Genomic DNA, 25,158 nt, shown 5'->3' on the forward strand with positions numbered 1-25,158 from the left:
TTGATGACAGTAAGTCATGTGTGAAGTGCAAAAAAGCAGTTAAAAGCATGGAAATAGTTATAATGTGAGGACTGTGGTGTCAAAAATCTTCCACAGTGATTATGTAGTCATTAGCAACAGTGAAGCTTGTGCTGTGATGTGTTCAAAAGATTGAATCAAATTTCGTTGTAAAGCCTGTGAGAAGAGTTTAGGCACCAAACTTTTCAGAGAAAGAGGAACACAGGAACCTAAAGAGAGAGAGAGAAAAACAGAAAATTGTGCAAATTAAATACAGTTCTCAGTCCAAAAGAAAGATTAGAAAAAAACTTGTTGGAGTCATCAAAGTGCACAGAAACGCTCAATGAAGAAACCAATGACAATAGCATTGACTTTGTGGAAATTAATTCTATGAAATATAAAACTGAAATTGGTGAGCAAAATGACACAAATTCACACAACTGAAGTTAAACAGGAAACAAATTAAGTGCTGTCCACAAGAGTTATGAAAAGAACAACTAGCTGATGATAACAGCTAATTGTTTATTACAAATGATGTCCCCAAAAAACTCACTAATAGTCAACAACAAAATGCTACAGAAGGACACAGCTCACATGAACTTGTGAGTTGTGGCTGTTTTTGCAGGTGTTGACACATTGGTATTTGAAGTCGGTAAAGCAGAGAAATCTACAACAAGGTATTTACAACTTTAAAATAATCCACCAGAATGTACAGGGCTTGAGCAAGAAATATGAACAATTAGACATGTTTGTAAATGAAACTATGCCTGATGTGCTTGGTATTAGTGAACACTGGCTATCTGATGCCAAATTAGAACTTTTTAAACCTCTAAACATGGTACTAGCTAATAAGTTTTGCAGAAAACATCATGGTCACTAGTAAATAGAGAAATTGGTAAATCTGGGAAACATACAACTGAAAATCACTTGATGATAAACGGCACAATAGAAACTGATCAGAATAAGATAGCAGATCTATTTAACAATTACTTTGCTTCTGTTGGCTCCAGCATAAACAATCAGCTTAAAAATCATAAATACAAATTCAGAGGAATACCAGTGTCCGGAAGTATATTTTTGATGCAAACAAGTAAAGAAGAAATAATTAAAATAGTGAGTAGCTTAAAGAATTCCCATGCAGCAGGATATGATGGTCTTAGTCTGGACACACTTCAGAAATGTATACATAAAATTGCATCACCTTTATCAACAGTTATCAATTCTCATATGGAAGATGGTCTATTTCCAGATGAGTTGAAAATTGCCCGAGCTGTGCCTATTTTTAAAAAAGGAAACAGGAATTTAGTAGAAAACTTTTGACCCATTTCTGTTCTTCCAATAATATCCAAAATCTTTGAGAAAGTAATATACGTAAGAATCTGGAACTTCCTGGTATGCAAAAAAGTGATTTCTAAGGGGCAGTATGGGTTTGTCAAGGGGTCATCCACCATTACAGCAGCATCCAACTTAATCGAAGGTGTCACTCAAGCAATAAATAATAAAGAACATGTATGTGGCATCTTTCTAGACTTACAAAAAGCATTTGACTGTGTTGATACGACCATATTGCTGGACAAACTGTGGAACTATGGCATTCGAGGCACAGCCCATAATCTGATGAGGTCCTACTTGACAAATAGGAAGCAGTTTGTCTATTAGCACTACAGAGGGAGCATACAAATCAAACACCACTGACATAAATTTTGGTATTCCACAGGGGTCAATATTAGGACCACTTCTTTTTATTATCTATGTAAATGATATTCAGTCCATAACAAACCATGCAACAGCTATCTTATATGCAGATGATACCACGTTAATATGCAGCAATCCAAGCTATTCACAGCTCAAAGTGGAATCCATTACTGCAGCAGGCTTAATTCTGCAGTATTTTAATGAAAACAAACTAAAATTAAACACAAATAAATCTGTCTATATTGAATTTGATCTTGGGAGGTAAAAAACTCATGAAAACCAAATCTTTATGGGTGACGAATACATTAAAAAACAATACTCGACCAAATTTCTAGGCCTGACACTAGATGCAGAGTTAAGCTGGTCTGATCATGTGAATGATATTTGCAAAAAGCTATGTACTACCATATATGTCCTAAGAAAACTGCCACCTTTTTGTAACATCACCACTCTGAGGCAAATATATTTTGCACTATTTGAATCCCATCTAAGTTATGGGATAGAGGTATGGGGATCCAGCAGTAAAGGTAATATGAAAATTGTACTTACCTTACAAAAGAAGGCACTTAGAATTATGGGAAAGAAATGTGCCTGGGAGCCCTGCAGAAATTTGTTTAAATAATTTAAAATACTAACTGTTCATAACCTGTATGTGCTGAAGATAATCATTATGGCAGTAAACATTAACAAAGCACTTAATAAAGAGATACACGATCACAACACTAGAGGTAGAGAGAGACCCCACATCATCTCTCATAGAACAACACTTTATGAGAAAAGCCCTCACTATGCCGGGATAAAACTACTGAATTGCTTCCATCCTAATATCTCCAAATTGCCCATTACAAAACTAAAAATGAAATTAAAATTATGGCTCCTAAACAATCCTGTATATTCAATAGATGAGTTTCTAGATTTAGTACCCTCGTATGATGGAAGACCATCTATCTAAAAATATATGTAATCTCAGATCTTAGACTGTGTCACAAACTGTAAATATTTGAATGTCAGATATGAATACTGTGTTACAAACTATAGATTCCTTAATCTAAGTATGGCAATAACAATTTTTTTATGTATAGTCCGTATATGTAACTCTGTTCTCTCAACTAAATTTAGAAAAAGTTGTGTAGATAAAAGTGCCAGCCAATAATATGTAACCCTAGTAAGTAAGACTCTGACTTATCCAGAAGACTGGAACAAAAAAAAACTTTTTTTGTAATCAGTTGATGTTGGATCAAAATAAATAAATAAACGTGTTGCTGAGCCCAAGGGTGATGTCATAGGGCGCCATGCCGTTGCACCATTTCAAAGGAAGGTTGAAGGCACCTTTGAGCCAAATTTCAAACGTCTGTGGTGAAATGGAAGAGTCAGGGGGTTTCAAAAAATTGATCCTTTAATTTTGTTGCCTAGTGTGTAGCTTCAGACTCTTTGAGGATGGTGCATTTATCTGTAATGGAGTACTGTCTGAGAAGAGGTATATAAATATTCAGTCAGATCTTGATAAGATTTCAAAGTAGTGCAAAGATGGGTCAATGGCTTTAAATGTTCAAAAATGTATAATTGTGCAGTTCACAAAAGGAAAGAAACAAAGTGGCTATTATTATAATACCAATGAGTCACAGTTGCAACCAGTTAACTCATTCAAGTGAAACTTTGTACAGATGTGAAGTGAAATGGTCACATAGGCTCAGTTGTGGGTAAAGCAGGAGCAGACTCCAGTTTATTGGTAGAATGCCAGGGAAATGCAATCATTCTATAAAGGAGAATGCTTACAAATCACTTGTGTGACCTCTCCTAGAATACTAACAAAGTATGTGCAACCCATACCAAGTAGGACTCATGGGGGACATTGAACATATACAGAAACAGGCAGCATGAACGGTCATACGTTTCTTTGATCTGTGGGAGAATGTCACCGAAATGAATCTGAACTGACAAACAGAATCTGAACTGGCAAACACTTGAAGACAGACATAAACTATCTCAAGAAAACCTACTTACAGATTAGATTAGATTAGATTAGATTTACTTTCATTCCAATTGATCCGTAGTGAGGAGGTCCTCCAGGATGTGGAACATGTCAGAAAAACAACAATACATGACAAATATTTACAACTAAAACAAATAAGCTAATGTACCATTCCACATGTCCCAAGTGGAATGATCGTCATTTTTTAATGAACACTAAGAGTCATTTTACAAATACTAATGCACTGAATTTAAAATAAAAAAGTTTTTTATTTATTTATAAGGTAATACAACTACTGTAATACTTATTTACAATGAACACATTACTGCATTGAAATGGTGCATGGTGCAGAAGTTAGATTATACTAACACACACACACACACACACACACACACACACAAATTTTCAATGAACACATTACTGCACTGAAATTGTGCAGAAGTTATGTTGTACTTATATACAAATCAGTTGGTTTTACTAAGAAATTCATCAATGGAGTAGAAGGAGTTGGCCACCAATAAATCCTTTAGGCTTCTCTTAAACTGAATTTCATTGGTTGTTAAGCTTTTTATGGCTGCTGGCAAGTTATTGAAAATGTGTGTTCCTGAATAATGCACACCTTTTTGTACAAGACTAAGTGACTAAATCCTTGTGAAGATTATTCTTATTCCTGGTATTGATTCCATGAATTGAGCTGTTGTTGAAAAAGTGATATATTTTTAATGACAAATTTCATTAAGGAATAAATATATTGGGAAGCAGTAGTTAGTATCCCTAGTTCCTTAGACAGGCTTCTGCAGGATGTTCTTGAGTTCACACCACATATAACTCTCACTGCACGTTTTTGTGCCCAGAAAACTTCAGCTTGGCTTGATGAATTACCCCAAAAAATAATCCCATATGACATTATGGAATGAAAGTAAGCATAGTATGCCAGCTTTTTCATTTTTATATCCCCTATGTCTGACAAAATTCGCATTGCAAACAGAGATTTGTTAAGACGCTTCAGCAGTTCTGTGGTGTGCTCCTCCCAGTTGAATTTATTATCAAGCTGTAATCCCAAGAATTTAACACTGTCCACTTCATCTATCTTCTTGTCATCGTATGTTAGACATATACTCTTGGGACACCCCTTACAAGTTCTGAACTGCATGTAGTGTGTTTTTTCAAAGTTTAGTGACAAAGAATTGGCTAGGAACCAGTGATTAATGTCCACAAATATTTTATTGGCTGATCTTTCTAAGACTACACTTGATTTGCTATTTATTGCAATGTTTGTATCGTCGGCAAACAAAACAAACTTGGCATCTGGTAATGTTACTGATGAAAGGTCATTGATATACACAAGAAAAAGTAAGGGCCCCAAAATGGAACCTTGTGGGACCCCACATGTAATTAGTTCCCAGTTGGATGATGCCTGATAGCTTGATACATGTCTCTCTTTCCTAATAACACCCTTTGTTTCCTGCCAGAGATATACGATTTGAACCATTTTGCAGCATTTCCTGTTATACTATAATATTCTAGTTTACTTAAAAGGATATTGTGATTTACACGGTCAAATGCCTTTGACAGATCACAAAATATACCAGTTGCCTGCAATTTTTTGTCTAATGAATTAAGCACATTTTCACTGTAAGTGTAGATAGCCTTCTCAATATCAGAACCTTTTAGAAATTCGAACTGTGACTTTGACAGTATGTTATTTGAGATAAGATGGTTATAAAGACGACTGTACATTACTTTTTCGAAAATTTTTGAGAATGCTGGCAACAGTGAAATTGGATGGAAATTTGATGCTATTTCTTTATGTCCCTTCTTAAACAGTGGCTTAACTTCAGCATATTTCAGCCATTCAGGAAATATTCCACTAATAAACGACTGGTTACACAGATAGCTTAATATGTTACTTAGCTCAGAATCACATTCTTTAATTAACTTTGTTGATATTTCATCATACCCACTAGATGTTTTTGATTTTAAAGATTTTATGATGGACATTATTTCTGTTGGGGTAGTGAGGGTCAAATTCATATTATGGAAGTTACTTGAAATGTCTGGTCTAAGGTAATCCATAGCAGCATCTACCGAACCTGACAACCCCATCTTTTCAGTAACAGTTATAAAATGTTTGTTAAAAAGTTCTGCAACACTATACACATCTGTCACCAATGTATCATTTACTCTTAATGCTATTTGTTCCTCTTCATGTCTGGTTCTACCGGTCTCCTCCTTCACTATATCCCATATTGTCTTTATTTTGTTATCTGATATGACTAGCTTTTCCTTGTAATATATTTGCTTTCATATCCGTATTACAGTCTTTAATATTTTGCAGTATTTCTTATAATGTGCTATAGCATCAACATTGGAAGTGTTTCGGATTGACAGATACAGTTTTCTATTTGTTTTACAAGGTACCCCTATTCCTCGAGTAATCCATGACTTCTTTGTAGACTTTGCTCTAACCTTGGTAAGTTTAGGGGGAAAGCAGTGTTCGAATAAGGTAAGCACTTTATTAGCACTTTATTACAAAGTTTGAAGAACCACCTTTAAATGATGACTCTAAGAATACACCACAACCCTCTACATATTGTTCCCATAGGGATCATGAGAACAAGATTAGATTAATTACGGTGGACACAGAGGCATTTAGACAATCATTCTTCCCACACTCCATACCTGAATGAAACCAGAAAAACCCCTAATAATTGGTAGAGGGATGTTTCCTTTGCCAAGCTCTTTATAGTGGTTGGTTTGTGGAGTATAGAAGTAGATGTCAATCCAAATAAGGGTCTATTTTGGAGATGAAGTGATGAAGTGGCCACATTAGATTATGTGAGATGGCTGTGTGGCTTGTGGATATACTTTATGTGACTTTAATACAGTGATATCAGTTGCCTTCTTCAATATTGATACCAAAACTAAGAACATGTTTTGTGTGATGACTGGGCCCTAACAGAATGCACTATATGTGTAAATATATTATTCTAAAATTAAATTTATGATAATTTAATAGTGGATACAATGCATTTCTTAAACTTTAGAGAGGTAATAGTTATGGCAGAGAGACTTGAAAGTAATGTGGCAGAAACTTGATATGCTCACATAATTCAAACATTTAAATAGAAGTGTACAATCATACATACTTTCAACACTAGAGATACCAGCAAACATTGATAAGACACTGTATCAACTATGGACACTCTTAAGATTCTCTTTGTTCTGCAGTACATGAATATGTGTGTGTGTGTGTGTTTTTTTGTTTTATTTCGGTTTTAGGGCGCAAAACTGCTATGGTCATTAGCGCCCGTGTGTGTATGTGTGTGTGTGTGTGTGTGTGTGTGTGTGTGTGTGTGTGTGTGTATTTGTTTATGTACTTTGGACATTATGGCCTTTACAGTTATTCACAGATCTGCACATATAGATTCTGATGATTTATAAAATAATTTTCATTCAATGGTTGGATATCAACTTAGAAAAAAGTAACAAAAGAGTTCATTGTTATTTCTGAAATCTATGTGAACCTGTCTCCTACATGTCCTTAGAAAAAATGACATATTGTCAACGGAGAATAAGTGGTTGCCTAAACTACCTTCTTTAATTTTCTTGCAACAACAAACTAAAAAACATTTCACACTGGAATTACCAGTTCCATCTAGTCAGTAGTCAAACACACACACACACACACACACACACACACACACACACTACACACACACACAGTATTTGACTCCACCACAAGCAAAGAAAGGAAGCAGATCTGACAGAGAAAAGTTAACTAATTGCAAGATTAGACTTGAGAAATGGAGCCAAATAAAATGAGAAACAGCAAAACTTTAGATTATACTGAGTAATTCTACAGGTAATGAGAACAGATAGTTCTTTGAAAATCCAACTCATTTGCTTATGTATGCCATGGTCCTTTTAATAAGGATGCATTCATATGACTTCCATGCCATAATAGCAATTACAGTAGAGCACTGATTATTCAAAACAATTTGAGTCTAGTGGTGTTTGGATAACTCACTTTTTTGGCTAACTAACTGTTAATGAAAGAAATGTGCCTCTATCATGGGAGCTATACGAAAAAAGAAACAAATACATGTATTAAACACAAAACCACAAATATATTTTAAATGTACTGCAAGTACTGTGCATATCTTACATTATGTAGCCATCTACTATTAAAGCAACCCTACAGTTTATGAAAAGAAGTTGAAAAGTGACTTTTGCTTCAGAGCTGAGACCTGCTTTTTTGCTGCTAATCTGGCACACATCTTAAACATAACAACTGGACATGCTTCTTGTTTTTCAAACCACTTAATAACCATCTCAGGGCAGTGAAAAGTTTCCTTGCTGGATGATCCTTTAAAGTAAGCTTGTCGCAAATGTCTACATCATCAATGACACTAGCAATGACTTCATCATCCATCAGTAACTGATAATTAGTATTCCAGCCAGTCCCTGAATGTTTTCCTGGCCACAATCTTCAAATCCTGAAGATTCTTCAGTCAGGCCAGCCATTTGTGATACAAATTATCTGTTTAGTGGATCTTCAGTTGCAGTGATAAACTTGTCTGATGTAAGTAGCTTATTCCAACCTATTGCTGGGGTAGTGGCACTCAGTGTAGCCCTAACTTTTGCTGTCAGGTATGCAGCTTCCTTCAAGTTAATTTCAGTGTGCACTTCCTGAATTGTTTTTTCCCTTCCTTGCCCACTGAGAACCAAACATAGCAACGCCTTTCTATGATAGCCCCTGATCCATCTTGCCATTTTCTCCCTCCATCAAAAGGTTTGAGTGATGACTTGGAGCATTATCAACCAATAAGAAAACATTTCCAGTATTACCAGTAGGATGCTGATGCTTTTTGACTTTATGGATAAACACAGTGTCATACCACTCTGTAAAAATGCTTGCATCCACCTATAAGTTCTTCTGATTCTTGCAGGTGGCTGGCGATTTTTTAGCCACATAAAGCACCTTGGTTTCTTATACTTTCCTATGATCAGCAAGGGTAGGCTAAGCATTCAAGTAATGTTTCTGTATACCATGTCAGTGATGTGAAATTTGCTTTGCTTATGACAATGTGCTGACATTTCTTTCTTGGAAACTTTTGATTTTGTTGACGATTTCTTCCAATAAAAATCAGATTTGCCTGATTTGTAGACATTGCTTTGGTGATAGCCCTCTTTATCAATCAGTTTATTAAATAACTCTCTAAAATATTCAGCTGCTTCAGTATTAGCTGACAGTTTTTCAACTCGAATGTCCAGTTCCTAACTTTGCCTAGTGCATAAGCCAGCCAGAAGTTGTTTTAAAATCATTCATTTCAAGTGCTTTTTCAGAAATCAAAAGGCCAGTTACTGGTTGTTCTTGGCTATATACCTGCATGAACCATGTGTAAAATGCAGTGTTTGAATCCTGGTTTTCTGCAATTTTCAATGTTTTTGTGTGTAAGGTTCCTTCTTCACTATCAAGTTGACTTGAAAATTTTGTAATGGCATCACTGTTCTTTCTAATATCAAATGTTGTGACATGCATAAGGCCATATTCCCTAGATTCACTAGTACTGTCCTTCAACTGATCTATTATTTCCAGTTTATCAGAAATACTGAGAACAACACATTTACATTTATTTGCCATTGTGAATGCTAGTACAAATATAGCAGGATGTTTCAAGCAAAAGCTCACACACCACTGACAAGTGAGGATTAGAAGCTCAAGGTCAAGCAGATGATTGTTGCAGAGAGAGAAAAAGAGCTACAATGTCAAAGAAGTAGCAGCTGCTAGGAGAAGTGTGTGGCATGCAACTTTAAATTTGCTGACTGGAACCCTGTCAGGTATCAATGTTTCGGCTGAGCAATATCTGGATAACTGATGCTCAATTGTACTTGTATCACTCATGCTTCAATGAAGGGCACGATTAAAACAAGTGTTACCTGCGGAATTTTGTTCATCTGTATTGCTCTCATTTGATGAATAGCTCAGGGCTGGTTATGCTTATATAAAAGATGAAGCAGTGTCTCCACAGGAGCCTGCAAGGGAACATCAGTTAATGATGACCTGAATTATCTAAGTACTTTGTACATTAGTATGTTATATTGGAGTTTATTGTCACATTGCCTAACAATGGTTTTCATTATTTCTCATTTCTTCCTAATGTTATTTTTACAGACCTTGTTAAAGACAAAATTATTATGGTCAATGTAATTTTATGTTGCATTGTTTGTTATTTAGTGAAGTTACAATTCATTGGTTTCATAGTATTAATACAAACAGTTTCAAATTCAGTACTGCTTAACTGCAAAATTCCCATTGGTCAATAAAGCAGTGTCATAACAACCCTTTACAATTTTTATTCAACAACAGGGGGGAAATGTTTCTTTTTATTCCTTCCATTATGAAAAGAATAGTATAATAAATTATTATTTGCTAGAGCTCATATTAAGTGAATACGTACAACCATCATGAAGACTTAAAAGGACACATCATAAGCAGAATACAATGAAGTACAAATCCAAGTGATAAAAAGTTTCAATAATCATAAATAAAAAAGTGTAAGAATCTGGAACTTTTAGAATCCATCATCACTTTTTTTCCAAAGGAAAGGGTAATAAAGGGGGGAAAGATATCTAGACTTTTTAAGTGACTATATGGGAAAGACTTAAATGTAACACACTTTGTAATGGATCACAGAGTATAAAAAAGATACAGACATCTATAACCCTTGAAGAAAGAAACACTTAAAGATACTAGGACACAGAAATTACCTACAGAACATATAAAAAATAACTGAATGTCTGACCAGTTTTCAGTAGTGCAAAATATCTTTAAAAATCCCAGAGCCTCTCCTTAGAGTCTGTCTCTCTCTCCTCACTACTACCACTCTCTGCACCCCTACCTTCGACACTATGTGATCAAAAATATCTGGACACCCCTAAAAAATATGTTTTTCATATTAGGTGCATTGTGCTGCCACCTACTGCCAGATGCTCCATATCAGTGACCTCAGTAAACATCATGAGAGAGCAGAATGGGGTGCTCCACGGACCTCAAGGATTTCGAATGTGATCAGGTGATTGGGTGTCACTTGTGTCATACATCTGTAGAAGAGATTCACACACTCCTAAACATCCCTAGGTCCACTGTTTCCAATGTAATAGTGAAGTGGAAACATGAAGGGACACACGCAGCACAAAAGCGTACAGGTCGACCTCGTCTGTTGACTGACAGACTACCGACAGTTGAAGAGGGTTGTAATGTGTAACAGGCAGACATCTATCCAGACCATCACACAGGAATTCCAAACTAGATCCATTGCAAGTACTATGAGAATTAGGCGGGAGGGGAGAAAACTTAGATTTCATGGTCGAGCGGCTACTCATAAGCCACACATCACACCAGTAAAAGCCAAACGACACCTCGCTTGGTGTAAGGAGCATAAACACTGGATGATTGAACAGCGTAAAAATGTTGTGTGGAGTGACGAATCACAGTACACAGGGTGGCGATCCGATGGCAGGGTATGGGTATGGCTAATGCCCGGAGAACGTCATCTGCCAGCGCGTGTAGTGCCAACAGTAAAATTTGGATGTGGTGGTGGAATGGTGTGGTTGTGTTTTTCATGTGGGGGTGGGGGGGGCTCGCACCCCTTGTTGTTTTGCATGGTACTATCACATCACAGGCCTACATTGATGTTTTAAACACCTCCTTACTTCCCACTGTTGAAGAGCAATTTGGGGATGATGATTGCATCTTTCATCACGATCGAGCACTTGTTCATAATGCACGGCCTGTGGCGGAATGGTTACATGACAATAACATCTCTGTAATCAACTGGCCTGTACAGTCCTGACCTGAATCCTATATAACACTTTTGGGATGTTTTCGGACGCCGACTTGGTGCCAGGCCTCACTGACCAGCATCGATACCTGGGCTACCACTCCCCAAGAAACCTTCCAGCACCTGATTGAACGTATGCCTGCAAGAGTGGAAACTGTCATCAAGGCTAAGGGTGGGCCAACACCATATTGAATTCCAGCATTACCCATAGAGGGCGCCACAAATTATAAGTCATTTTCAGCTAGGTTCTGGATACTTTTGATCACATAGTGTACACGCTTCATAAAAACCATAAACCCAACCACCCAGGATGCCCTTTTGTGGCCAGTTAGTGTGTGCCCTCTGAGAGAATCTCTGCACTTGTATGCCAACAACTACACAGCTTATTATCCACAACCTAACCTCCTATGTAAAAGATACCAATCATTTCCTCCACCGACTCTCCACAGTTCCTGTTTCTCTATCACGTGGTGCCTTGCTCATCATTTCTGATGACACCCCCCTCTATACTAACATCCCTAATGCCCATGGCCTTACTGCTTATCTTGCTTTCATCTAATAAATACATTTACTTATAATTACAGTTGTTGTTGTTGTGGTCTTCAGTCCTGAGACTAGTTTGATGCAGCTCTCCATGCTACTCTATCCTGTGCCAGCTTTTTCATCTCCCAGTACCTACTGCAACCTACATCCTTCTGAATCTGCTTAGTGTATTCATCTCTTGGTCTCCCTCTACGATTTTTATCGTCCATGCTGCCCTCCAATACTAAATTGGTGATCCCTTGATGCCTCAGAACATGTCCTACCAACTGATCCCTTCTTCTGGTCAAGTTGTGCCACAAACTTCTCTTCTCCCCAATCCTATTCAATACTTCCTCATTAGTTATGTGATCTACCCATCTAATCTTCAGCATTCTTCTGTAGCACCACATTTCAAAAGCTTCTATTCTCTTCTTGTCCAAACTATTTATCGTCCACGTTTCACTTCAATACATGGCTACACTCCATACAAATACTTTCAGAAATGACTTCCTGACACTTAAATCTATACTCGATGTTAACAAATTTCTCTTCTTCAGAAACGCTTTCCTTGCCATTGCCAGTCTACATTTTATATCCTCTCTACTTCGACCATCATCAGTTATTTTGCTCCCCAAATAGCAAAACTCCTTTACTACTTTAAGTGTCTCATTTCCTAATCTAATTCCCTCAGCATCACCCGACTTAATTAGACTACATTCCATTATCCTTGTTTTGCTTTTGTTGATGTTCATCTTATATCCTCCTTTCAAGACACTGTCCATTCCATTCAACTGCTCTTCCAAGTCCTTTGCTGTCTCTGACAGAATTACAATGTCATTGGCGAACCTCAAAGTTTTTATTTCTTCTCCATGAATTTTAATACCTACTCCAAATTTTTCTTTTGTTTCCTTTACTGCTTGCTCAATATACAGATTGAACAACATCAGGGAGAGGCTACAACCCTGTCTTACTCCCTTCCCAAAGACTGCTTCCCTTTCATGTCCCTCGACTCTTATAACTGCCATCTGGTTTCTGTATAAATTGTAAATAGCCTTTCGCTCCCTGTATTTTACCCCTGCCACCTTTAGAATTTGAAAGAGAGTATTCCAGTCAACATTGTCAAAAGCTTTCTCTAAGTCTACAAATGCTAGAAACGTAGGTTTGCCTTTCCTTAATCTTTCTTCTAAGATAAGTCGTAAGGTCAGTATTGCCTCACGTGTTCCAGTGTTTCTATGGAATCCAAACTGATCTTCCCCAAGGTTGGCTTCGACTAGTTTTTCCATTCGTCTGTAAAGAATTCGTGTTAGTATTTTGCAGCTGTGACTTATTAAACTGATAGTTCAGTAATTTTCACATCTGTTAACACCTGCTTTCTTTGGGATTGGAATTATTATATTCTTCTTTAAGTCTGAGGGTATTTCGCCGGTTTCATACATCTTGCTCACCAGATGGTAGAGTTTTGTCAGGACTGGCTCTCCCAAGGCCGTCAGTAGTTCCAATGGAATGTTGTCTACTCCGGGGGCCTTGTTTCGACTCAGCTCCTTCAGTGCTCTGTCAAACTCTTCACTCAGTATCATATCTCCCATTTCATCTTTATCTACATCCTCTTCCATTTCCATAATATTGTCCTCAAGTACATCGCCCTTGTATAGACCCTCTATATACTACTTCAACCTTTCTGCTTTCCCTTCTTTGCTTAGAACTGGGTTTCCATCTGAGCTCTTGATATTCATACAAGTCGTTCTCTTATCTCCAAAGGTCTCTTTAATTTTCCTGTAGGCAATATCTATCTTACCCCTAGTGAGATAGGCCTCTACATCCTTACATTTGTCCTCTAGCCATCCCTGCTTAGCCATTTTGCACTTCCTGTCGATCTCATTCTTGAGACGTTTGTATTCCTTTTTGCCTGGTTCATTTACTGCATTTTTATATTTTCTCCTTTCATCAATTAAATTCAATATTTCTTCTGTTACCCAAGGATTTCTACTAGCCATCGTCTTTTTACCTACTTGATCCTCTGCTGCCTTCACTACTTCATCCCTCAAAGCTACCCATTCTTCTTCTACTGTATTTCTTTCCCCCATTCCTGTCAATTGTTCCCTTATGCTCTCCCTGAAACTCTCTACAACCTCTGGTTTAGTCAGTTTATCCAGGTCCCATCTCCTTAAATTCCCACCTTTTTGCAGTTTCTTCAGTTTTAATCTACAGGTCATAACCAATAGATTGTGGTCAGAGTCCACATCTGCCCCTGGAAATGTCTTACAATTTAAAACCTGGTTCCTAAATCTCTGTCTTACCATTATATAATCTATCTGATACCTTTTAGTATCTCCAGGGTTCTTCCATGTATACAACCTTCTTTCATGATTATTAAACCAAGTGTTAGCTATGATTATGTTGTGCTTTGTGCAAAATTCTACCAGGCGGCTTCCTCTTTCATTTCTTAGCCCCAATCCATATTCACCTACTATGTTTCCTTCTCTCCCTTTTCCTACACTCGAATTCCAGTCACCCATGACTATTAAATTTTCGTCTCCCTTCACAATCTGAATAATTTCTTTTATTTCATCATACATTTCTTCAATTTCTTCGTCATCTGCAGAGCTAGTTGGCATATAAACTTGTACTACTGTAGTAGGTGTGGGCTTCGTATCTATCTTGGCCACAATAATGCATTCACTATGCTGTTTGTAGTAGCTTACCCGCATTCCTATTTTCCTATTCATTATTAAACCTACTCCTGCATTACCCCTATTTGATTTTGTGTTTATAACCCTGTAGTCACCTGACCAGAAGTCTTGTTCCTCCTGCCACCGAACTTCACTAATTCCCACTATATCTAACTTCAACCTATCCATTTCCCTTTTTAAATTTTCTAACTTACCTGCCCGATTAAGTGATCTGACATTCCACGCTCCGATCCGTAGAACGCCAGTTTTCTTTCTCCTGATAACGACATCCTCTTGAGTAGTCCCCGCCCGGAGATCCAAATGGGGGACTATTTTACCTCCGGAATATTTTACCCAAGAGGACGCCATCATCATTTAATCATACAGGAAAGCTGCATGCCCTTGGGAAAAATTACGGCTATAGTTTCTCCTTGCTTTCAGCCGTTCGCAGTACCAGCACAGCAAGGCCGTTTTGGTTATTCTTACAAGGCCAGATCAGTCAGTCATCCAGACTGTTGCCCTTGCAACTACTGAAAAGGCTGCTGCCCCTCTTCAGGAACCACACGTTTGTCTGGCCTCTCAACAGATACCCCTCCGTTGTGGTTGCACCTACGGTACGGCTATCTGTATCGCTGAGGCATGCAAGCCTCCCCACCAATGGCAAGGTCCATGGGTCATGGGGGAGGATAATTACAGTATGTTGATAATATTCTTCTCGGGTATGCAACCGGATCATAACGTCTTCATGACACAATATTTCCGCGGTCCATCTGGCCGCCATCTTCAGGTGAGAGTGCTGGTGCACGAACTCGCCGGAACTGACTTCCTAGCGCAAGCTGCGGCCCCTATATAGGCCAGCAGAAGTCCGACAACGCGTGCACGAGAAGGTGCCGTAACTGCCCTCTAGCGCAGTAAACATACCGCGCCACCAGTGGTGGAAATAGGCGAAATTGAGATATCGCTGTCAAAAATTAAAAAACTTTTTATTCCGATGATCGAAACACAGACCGTTGTTTTTTGATGTCAGATAACACCGGGTCCTAAGTCTTACTTAAAAGATAGCCCTTGTCTCTATTAAGAAGATTGTCAGATAAACGAATCTCTATAGATTCTTTTAAAACACAGTCCCAATAGCGAGAAGCAGGGGCAACCATTTGTGTCTTGTCATAGAGCATTCTGTGTCCTTCGGTGACACAGTGCTCCGCCACTACAGACTTCTCAGGTTGAAGCAGCCGTGTGTGCCGCTGATGCTCAACACATCGGTCCTGAATGGTCCGGATTGTCTGCCCAATATAAGCCTTCCCACAGTGGTAAGGGATCTTGTACACACCGAGCTTCCTCATACCCAAGTCATCCTTTAAGTCATCCTTTACAGAGCCAAGGAGCGCTCTAATCTTGGCTGGTGGACGAAAAATACTTTTGATGTGGTATCTTTTCAGAACAGTTCCGGCGAGTTCGTGCACCAGCACTCTCACCTGAAGATGGTGGCCAGATGGACCGCGGAAATATTGTGTCATGAAGACGTTATGATCCGGCTGCATACCCGAGAAGAATATTATCAATTATTATGCCGGGAAAGCCTTCGTAGCCACATCAGAAGCCTCTATGGGGAGGAGAAGGTGGAACGTGTGAAGAGGTTTGATAAACTTCGTAAGAAGAAAGGCAAGTTGCTGAGTGCCCTCGCCTTTTTGCTGAGATGTCGCGATGGAAGAGTAATACCTAAGTTTGCTAGATTTGTGCATTTTATTGATACGAAAACTGCCAACAACATCAAGAAGCATGCCAGTTTCGCCTTAGTCAAGGAGCGCATTCGCTTCACTCGAAGACAACTGGATCTCATATCCAAGGATTTACTTTTCTTGCATTTGGAGTTATCGTCGCTGCTGTCGGACGCATCCTGGGAATAGGTGGATATTTCTTCTTGGGCACTATCAGATTGGACGCATAGGAGTGCTGTCATGAAACAGTCTTCAAAGTTTCAACGGCTTTCTTCTCAACCCACGACATCTGATGACGACACCCGTCGACGGACAGTGATTAACCTCACGAGTAAAGAACTGGACGATGCCACGCTGTCAGTGTTGGAGAAAGGCCTGAATTTTGCCCCTACACCGAGGAATGTGCCTATCACCGAAATCATCTGCGCAGTCGAACAAGCAGTGTCCAGCTTTTCGAAGGACCGAGCTGAAGAGATTAGGCAAGAGGTCTCACATACATTGCGGCGGGCGCCGCCTCCACGGAGTAACATCTCCTCTCTCGAAAAGGCAGCCGTCCGGTCCATTAGAGAAGACGAAGATCTGATAGTTCTACCAGCAGACAAAGGCAACGCAACGGTTCTTCTGTCATGTGATGACTATCTGGGAAAGATGGATCTCTTACTTGAAGACTCAGCATACAGAACATTGCAGGACGACCCAACTGAACGGATTAAACGGAAGACGCTTTCACTGCTGAAGAAGAGTTCTTTACCTGACGACGTTCTTAAAAAACTTCGTCCTGGTGCTGCCGTGCCACCGAGATTATACGGTCTACCCAAGATTCATAAGCAAGGGGTCCCGCTTCGTCCGATCGTAAGTAATTTGGGTGCTCCTACCTACAATCTAGCCAAGTATTTAGCATCTGTTCTTGGCCCTCATGTCGGTAAATGCGAACATCACATTTCCAATTCTATGGTGTTTATTCAGAGATTGAAGTCCTTGTCTCTTAGTCCCTCGGATTTACTTGTGAGCTTTGATGTCGTGTCGCTTTTTACCCGGGTTCCTCTGGAAGAATCCTTGCAATTAATTGGTGAGAAACTGGATGAGGAAACAACCAGGCTTTGTCGCCACGTGCTGACGTCGACGTACTTTTTATTTAATGACAAATATTTTGAACAGACTGATGGAGTGGCTATGGGGAGCCCATTGTCCCCAATAGTCGCCAATCTTTTTATGGAAGATTTTGAGGACATAGCGCTGAAGACGGCATCCTTAAAACCAACTTGTTTTTGGAGGTACGTTGACGATACGTTTATGGTGTGGCCTCATGGGAGAGAAGCTCTTGACCACCTCCTAGATCATTTTAATTCCCCGCATCCTAGCATCAAGTTTACCATGGAGGTGGAAAGTGATGGGAAGCTTCCGTTTCTGGATGTTCTGGTGTACAGAAAGGATGATGGGCACTGGGACACAGTGTTTATCGTAAGCCTATGCACATGGACCGTTACCTGCATGCTTCTAGCTGTCATCCATCGTTCCAGCGTACGGGGGTCCTGCGGACATTGGCGAGAAGAGCTTATGCCATTTCAGATGGAGAAAGCTTGACACAAGAATTGGACCATCTTAAGGTTGTGTTCAAGCAGAATGGCTATACAGATAAACAGATGCGTCGTGCTTTCCAGTATGGACCTTCACCTGAACCACCAGAAGATACCTGCAAATCGGTGGCCTTTTTGCCTTTTGCTGGGAGCATTTCCTCGAAGATAGGAAGAATTCTGAAAAGATACCACATCAAAAGTATTTTTCGTCCGCCAGCCAAGATTAGAGCGCTCCTTGGCTCTGTAAAGGATGACTTGGGTTTGAGGAAGCCCGGTGTGTACAAGATCCCTTGCCACTGTGGGAAGGCTTATATTGGGCAGACAATCCGGACCATTCAGGACCGATGTGTTGAGCATCAGCGGCACACACGGCTGCTTCAACCTGAGAAGTCTGCAGTGGCGGAGCACTGTCTCACCGAAGGGCACAGAATGCTCTATGACAAGACACAAATGGTTGCCCCTGCTTCTCGCTATTGGGACTGTGTTTTAAAAGAATCTATAGAGATTCGTTTATCTGACAATCTTCTTAATAGAGACAAGGGCTATCTTTTAAGTAAGACTTGGGACCCGGTGTTATCTGACATCAAAAAACAACGGTCTGTGTTTCGATCGTCGGAATAAAAAGTTTTTTAATTTTTGACAGCGATATCTCGATTTCGCCTATTTCCACCACTGGTGGCGCGGTATGTTTACTGCGCCAGAGGGCAGTTACGGCACCTTCTCGCGCATGCGTTGTGGGTCTTCTGCTGGCCTATATAGGGGCCGCAGCTTGCGCTAGGGAGTCAGTTCCGGCGAGTTCGTGCACCAGCACTCTCACCTGAAGATGGCGGCCAGATGGACTGCGGAAATATTGTGTCATGAAGACGTTATGATCCGGCTGCATACCCAAGAAGAATATTATCAATTATTACGCCGGGAAAGCCTTCGTAGCCACATTACAGTATGTTATTTTAAAAAATCTCATACTAATTTCTGCATCAACATGAATCTCAACCTTTTTTTAATATAGTTGTTCATAGCTATATTAATAAATGAATTAATTTGAATGTCTTAATGATTAAAGTTCTTTTCATTTTTTAAATCTCATCAGTTTATTAAACTGTTAATTATATCTTCGTAAAAACTTAACCAGCCACATGGGTTTATTTCAATTCCATGACCATATTAATTTCTGCATCAACACGAATCTCAACCTTTTTTTAATATAGTTGTTCATTTTATTTTTTAAATCTCATCAGTTTATTAAATTGTTAATTATATCTTTGTAAAAACTTAACCAGCCACATGGGTTTATTTCAATTCCATGACCATACTAATTTCTGCATCAACATGAATCTCAACCTTTTTTTAATATAGTTGTTCACAGCCGTATTAATAAATGAAGTTGAATGTCTTAATGATTACAGTTCTTTTCATTTTTTAAATCTCATCAGTTTATTAAATTGTTAATTATATCTTTGTAAAAACTTAACCAGCCACATGGGTTTATTTCAATTCCATGACCAGTTTTAGGCTACCGCATCCACCGTTAGAAGGCTAATGTCTCCAACTGCATTAACTTTATCATCTTCAGCATATCATCTGCTTCTGCACTGCTCAAGAATATTTGAATATTCAGTGTCTGTCTGCAGCATGTTTTTACTATTGAAACAATTATAAAGTGATTCTAAATAGGCCTATTCAAATATTATTGTGCAGTGCAGGAGCAGATGACATCATGCTGATGAAAACATTACTGTAATTATAAACAGTAGCCATTTGGGCATGATGAACAGAAACTCACTGTGACATTGAATAAAGCTTTTTTAAAAGTAGCTGTGGCTAGCTGCATTCTTCACCAACAATCTTAAATGGCCTCCGAGTCTGTGAGATCCAGCATGGACAAAATAACATTACTTATATAGTAAAATTCCATGCAGTCATAAAACAAACAGGGTATTTGGCTTTAGATGCTTTTAATTTTAAAACTGTTCTAAAATGCTATTTTTGTGAGTTAGTAATCATAAAATTTCCTCCAGCAGGGCTCACACTATAGGTTCTGCCAAGGGGTCTATACATTGTAAATATCATCATATGACAGGGTACTGTGCTATATGGGTGCATGCAGTCTTCTTGTATTTGTTCTTTCATGCTGACAGGCTAAACAAGTGACAATGCTGTTGCCAATGCATTAGATATTTCCTCTCACACTCCTCTCTTGTTTCTTTCATTTTCTATGCCTTTCCTCTCTCTTTGGTGTTTGGAGGTGGGAACTTTCCCTGCAATATATACTACGTTCCCATAACCCTCCTGGCCTCAACCTTCATTAGTCATTGTCCTCTCTCATTCAGGCCCTTCTCTGTTCCCTTTGCAGCACTACACAGCCCTCATTCCTCTCCATCGCACTCAGGCTTTTTACTTCTTTCCTTTTATGATATCCCCCCTCCTGACTGCACACAGCTCCCCTACCCTCTTTCCACCTCGTCCCTGTGCGCTCCCCAACAGCTCGTCACAGTCTGCTATCCGTACCCTACTATCCCTCCTCCTCCCTGCCTCGGCCTCCTCCTTACCCCCACCCAGTCACCAATCCCATCATGCACTGGAGCTGCTGGTTGCAGTGTGGCTGGAGTCATGTGTGTGTGAGTTGTGTTTGCGAGAGTGTGTAGTGTGTGTCTGTTGTCTAATTTTGACAAAGGCCTTACTGGTCAAAAGCTGTATTTGTGACAGTCTTTTTGTTGTGCCTATCTGTGACTCAGCATCTTCGCTATATGGTGAGTAGTAACTTTCCTTTTCACAATGTTGTTACATTCCATCCTGGATTTTCGATTGTCTGATTTTCTTCAACATTGTACTTTATTGTCCTTTTGCGGCTCATATTTTGTTTTTAGATTTTTTCCTTTTCTTTGATATCAAACATTTTATTCACCTGCCATACTAGTAAAAAACCTGCTTCTAACAGCGTTTAGTTTCTGCTATTGTTCTGAAGGAATTCTTCGTAAACACTTACATCTTTCTCAGTGATAAATGTTTTACTTCACAAGAACATCAAAAACTAATCTCAGTAATGCCTTCTTCTGCATTAAATATCCTATCAGAGTGAGGGAGTTGTAAGTAACATTTTTGTCAGAAAACTGCTTTTGTATTGTGGCATGAATCTTTTTTGCACATCATAAGAAAACAAATAGTAATAAAACATTTTATTTGATAACAATTTTTCTCCCTGTATCTGATGATATGTTTACCAATCAAATTTAAGAAGCATTAATTTTGCTTAATAAAATCTTAATATGTCATTGGATATCACCAAAGAATATTTTGACAATATACTTCCTTCACAGTTACCTTTTCTATGTCATAATCTTACCTTCGTGCAATTTCAACCAGTTTCTCAAATGGTTTCTCCCAGGCATACATTTTGATCACTTGGATACCACTTATGATTTCACTCATTATCCGTACTCTGTTATCAGTTCTCATGGCAACTCGTAAACGAAACCTTGTTGTTAATTTGGTCATATATGCTGAAAAGGAAGGTCATTGTTACAAACATTGGAAATTTTATTTTATAGTGAGAAATATTTGGGAAGCTCTGTTTAATACTCTCACACAAAAATGTGAAGTACATGGAGCAAATTAAAAATTCATAAACATTTCTTCATACATAATACATTTTTAAAATATACAGTGAAAGAAAGAAATTTTGAGAAATAAAATTAAGAAGAGGTTAAGAAATAAAATTACAGTTTGAAGTTTATATCAACATTATGAACAAATAAAGAAGAAAGCACAAAATAGAGGAGAGCAGTTGTACCAACAGAGCATAGCTGTAGAAAATTATGGCAATGAAACATAAAAATAGAACAAAAATTTCCAATGAGTGGTATAATTTCTAGCATGAAATATTAATGTGGGAAAATCCAGTATAACATAAACTGAATTTTCCAACAGCATTTGACAGAAGATGATGAGAATATCAGATAAGGAATACTTTTCTGTTGGAAACTGATGATGGCCTAAGAAACAGAAAGCAGGTTTGTGAATACATAAATAATACTTTACAGAACATCTAAAACATGTTTTGTATTTAATGTTAACTGGGTGTAAATTAGTGCAATTAGCTTTGGCCCATAAAAGTAAAAAATATGACTATAAACAACACAAAACTCACAGTATGTTCTGGCATTACTAGAGATATGTCACACTCGACTATTATGAAAGGGACATTTGAATATCAGCGGTAAGACAGTTTTAATGTTCAATGGATGTTTTACTGTATGAATTACCATCTTATATGAACTTAATCATCATTTGGGCAGGAACAAGAAGACACACTCATGCAGTATTGCAAAATTCACCGTATAATCAAAAAGGCAAAACCCTGTACTATGCATAAGAATTCGAAAATTCTATAAACAAAGCAAGATTAATCTGGAGTAGTATTAGTAATGAAATGAATATACTCAATGAGACAACTCCCTGATAACACTTGCTGTGAGACATGGTTAACTGAAATCACAGGTCACAAAAATTCAAAGCTTTTTGCCTAATAGTAGCTGGAAGCACATGTACAAGAAATGACCATAAAAATAAATCCATTGGAATAATTTAGATATGGTTGGTTAGTATACAATAACTATATTGTATACTAACTGACACCAGTTTCGCCAAATCAGTGAGAGATTAAAAGACTGTTAGACCACTGAAAAGCAGTATCTCTTCGAACTATAATGGTATTTCAACAAAACAAAAGCCCTTGAGTTACCTTTCTATACAGTTAACATGGCAAGGTTTGCCTACTGCCATAAAGACTCAAGTATGTGAGAGTAACACTCATTTATAATATCAAATATAAGCAAGTGATCCCTTATTATACACCTTTTACCCTCCATTTCATGTTACAACAGAATATAGAACCATCTTATTAAGAACAACCTGTTTAGATAAAGCCTAGTTTGGCTCACTTTAAGAATTTACTACCAAGAAACAAATAAACAAACTTATGACCTCAGTTATTATAGAACTAACAAGACAAAATGATCTGTTGGTCTTTTAGGTGATATTGTTAAGACCTTAGATTGTGTAGCTCAAGCTTCTAGATGGGAAAGTAAAATGGTATTGAGTTAAAGGTGTTCCCCTTGCATAAACAGAGTCTTATATTAAAAATATAAAATAAAGGGTATAATGACAAATGATACCACACAAAGAAGATTAAATTCAGAGTGCAGAAACATTATGGTGTCCCCCACAGTTTGGTGCCTGGCCTGCTCCTGCTGTTCGCCTACAGCAGTGATTTGTCTGGGACATTTGAGAAGTGTTTAAAAACTGTGATGTTTGTCAATGACACAGCTACAATGAAAAATGCCCTAAAGCTGTCAGTACCATATACAAGCTGTAAAATAATGGATCTGCCTTACAACATCTTCACAGCAAACAGCTTAGCACGTATTATGCAATTCCAAACAAATAAAAATTATTGACATTAGATTAGATTAGATTAGTACTTGTTCCATAGATCATGAATATGACACTTCATAATGATGTGGAACATGTCATCTATTCCACAATATTCAAAGATCTTCTGATGACTTTTTTATTTCACTTGTAATACATGTATCTGATTTTTTGTTAATTTTCAGTTGTTCTGTGGTTCATGGTGTGGGTTCCTGTTGTCATGTCCTAGTTCATGAACCATGGGCAATGTATGAGTGGCCAAGTAAGTGGTCCTGACAGTCGGGATACCCGTTACTTTGGAGTACGGCTGGGCATCTCAGACATATTCTGAGTCGTGGTCACCTTTGTGTTCAGACGGCAAAGACTACCAAATCCACCGGTTAGTCCCTCAACCGTTAGGGGTAAAACTCAATGGGACCCGGGGCAAGAAGGCTAGCAACCTGCTTCCCTGGTACTTTAAATATGATGCTGGCAACAATCAGAGCAAAATGCCTCAGATCTTTGGAGGTGACGGAGTCCCACCTCTAATTGATAAACCAGGGACTCCTAAGATACGACTCAGCAAACGAATGGTAACGAGATGGGAAGCTATTAATATCAATGGGGGCTACTCTGGGAAGAAGATAGAGTTGGCAGAGGCTGGAAGTAAGATGGGGTTGGACGTTTTAGCTGTTAGTGACATTCGGGTCAGGGGTGAGAAAGAAGAGGAAGTGGGAAAATACAAGGTCTACCTGTCAGAAGTCAAAGCAGGAATAGTACAATGGGGTGCAGGGTTTTACCGGTACATCAGGAAAGAAATGGAACCCAGCGTAGTTGCAATAAGGTATGTAAACGAATGACTGATGTGGATAGATTTGACAGTGTCTAGCAAGAAAATTAGGATTGTGTCAGTATATTCGCATTGTGAAGGGACAGATCAAGATAAGATGATGCACTCAGTGATGTAGTTGTTAGAGTAAAGGACAAGGACAGTGTTCTGCTCATGCGTGATTTTAATGCCAAAATTGGAAATCGAACAGAAGGGTATGAAAAGGTTATGGATAAATAATTTGGAGAGGATATGGAGGCCAACAGGAACGGAAAACAACTCTTGGATTTCTGTGCCAGTATAGGCTTAGTAACCACAAACTCCTTTTTTAAACATAAGAACATTCACCGGTATACTTGGGAAGGCAGGGGAACCAGATCTGTCATTGACTATATAATAACAGATCAGGGATTCAGGAAGGCTGTGAGGGACACACGTGTATTCAGGGGATTCTTTGATGACACTGATCACTATTTAATCTGCAGTGAAATTGGGTACTGTGAGGCCGAAAGCGCAGGAGGTCAGGTCCATATGTAGGAGGATAAGAGTGGAGAAACTTCAGGATAAGTAAATCAGGCACAAGTACATAACAGCGATCTCAGAAAGGTACCAGTTACTTGAATGTAGTCAATTACAGTCATTGCAAAAGGAATGGACAAGGTACAGGGACACAGTACTAGAAGTGGCTAAAGAATGTCTTGGAACAGTAGTGTATAAAGGTAAGATGAAGCAAACAGCTTGGTGGAATGATACAGTCAAGGCAGGCTGTAAAACGAAAAAGAAGGCGTATCAAAAATGGCTGCATACTAGAACTCAGGTAGACAGAGAAAGTTATGTTGAAGAAAGAAACAAAGACAAACAGATAATTGCAGCATCCAAGAAGAAATCTTGGGAAGACTTTGGAAACAGGTTGGAGACTGGGT

General features: G+C 38.6%; 1 protein-coding gene across 2 annotated transcripts in view; it reads right to left on the reverse strand.

Annotated features, from left to right (window-relative positions):
- Positions 1-25,158, reverse strand: part of LOC126458620 (ATP-binding cassette sub-family C member 4-like) — a 312,931-nt gene that overhangs the window by 128,036 nt on the left and 159,737 nt on the right. For both annotated transcript variants that reach the window (XM_050095787.1, XM_050095786.1), the window contains exon 6: positions 21,341-21,497. In XM_050095787.1, the coding sequence (XP_049951744.1) occupies positions 21,341-21,497 (157 nt within the window). The remainder of the gene's footprint in view (positions 1-21,340; positions 21,498-25,158) is intronic.

Source organism: Schistocerca serialis, chromosome 2 (assembly GCF_023864345.2).
Source record: "Schistocerca serialis cubense isolate TAMUIC-IGC-003099 chromosome 2, iqSchSeri2.2, whole genome shotgun sequence".
Taxonomy (NCBI): domain Eukaryota; kingdom Metazoa; phylum Arthropoda; class Insecta; order Orthoptera; family Acrididae; genus Schistocerca; species Schistocerca serialis.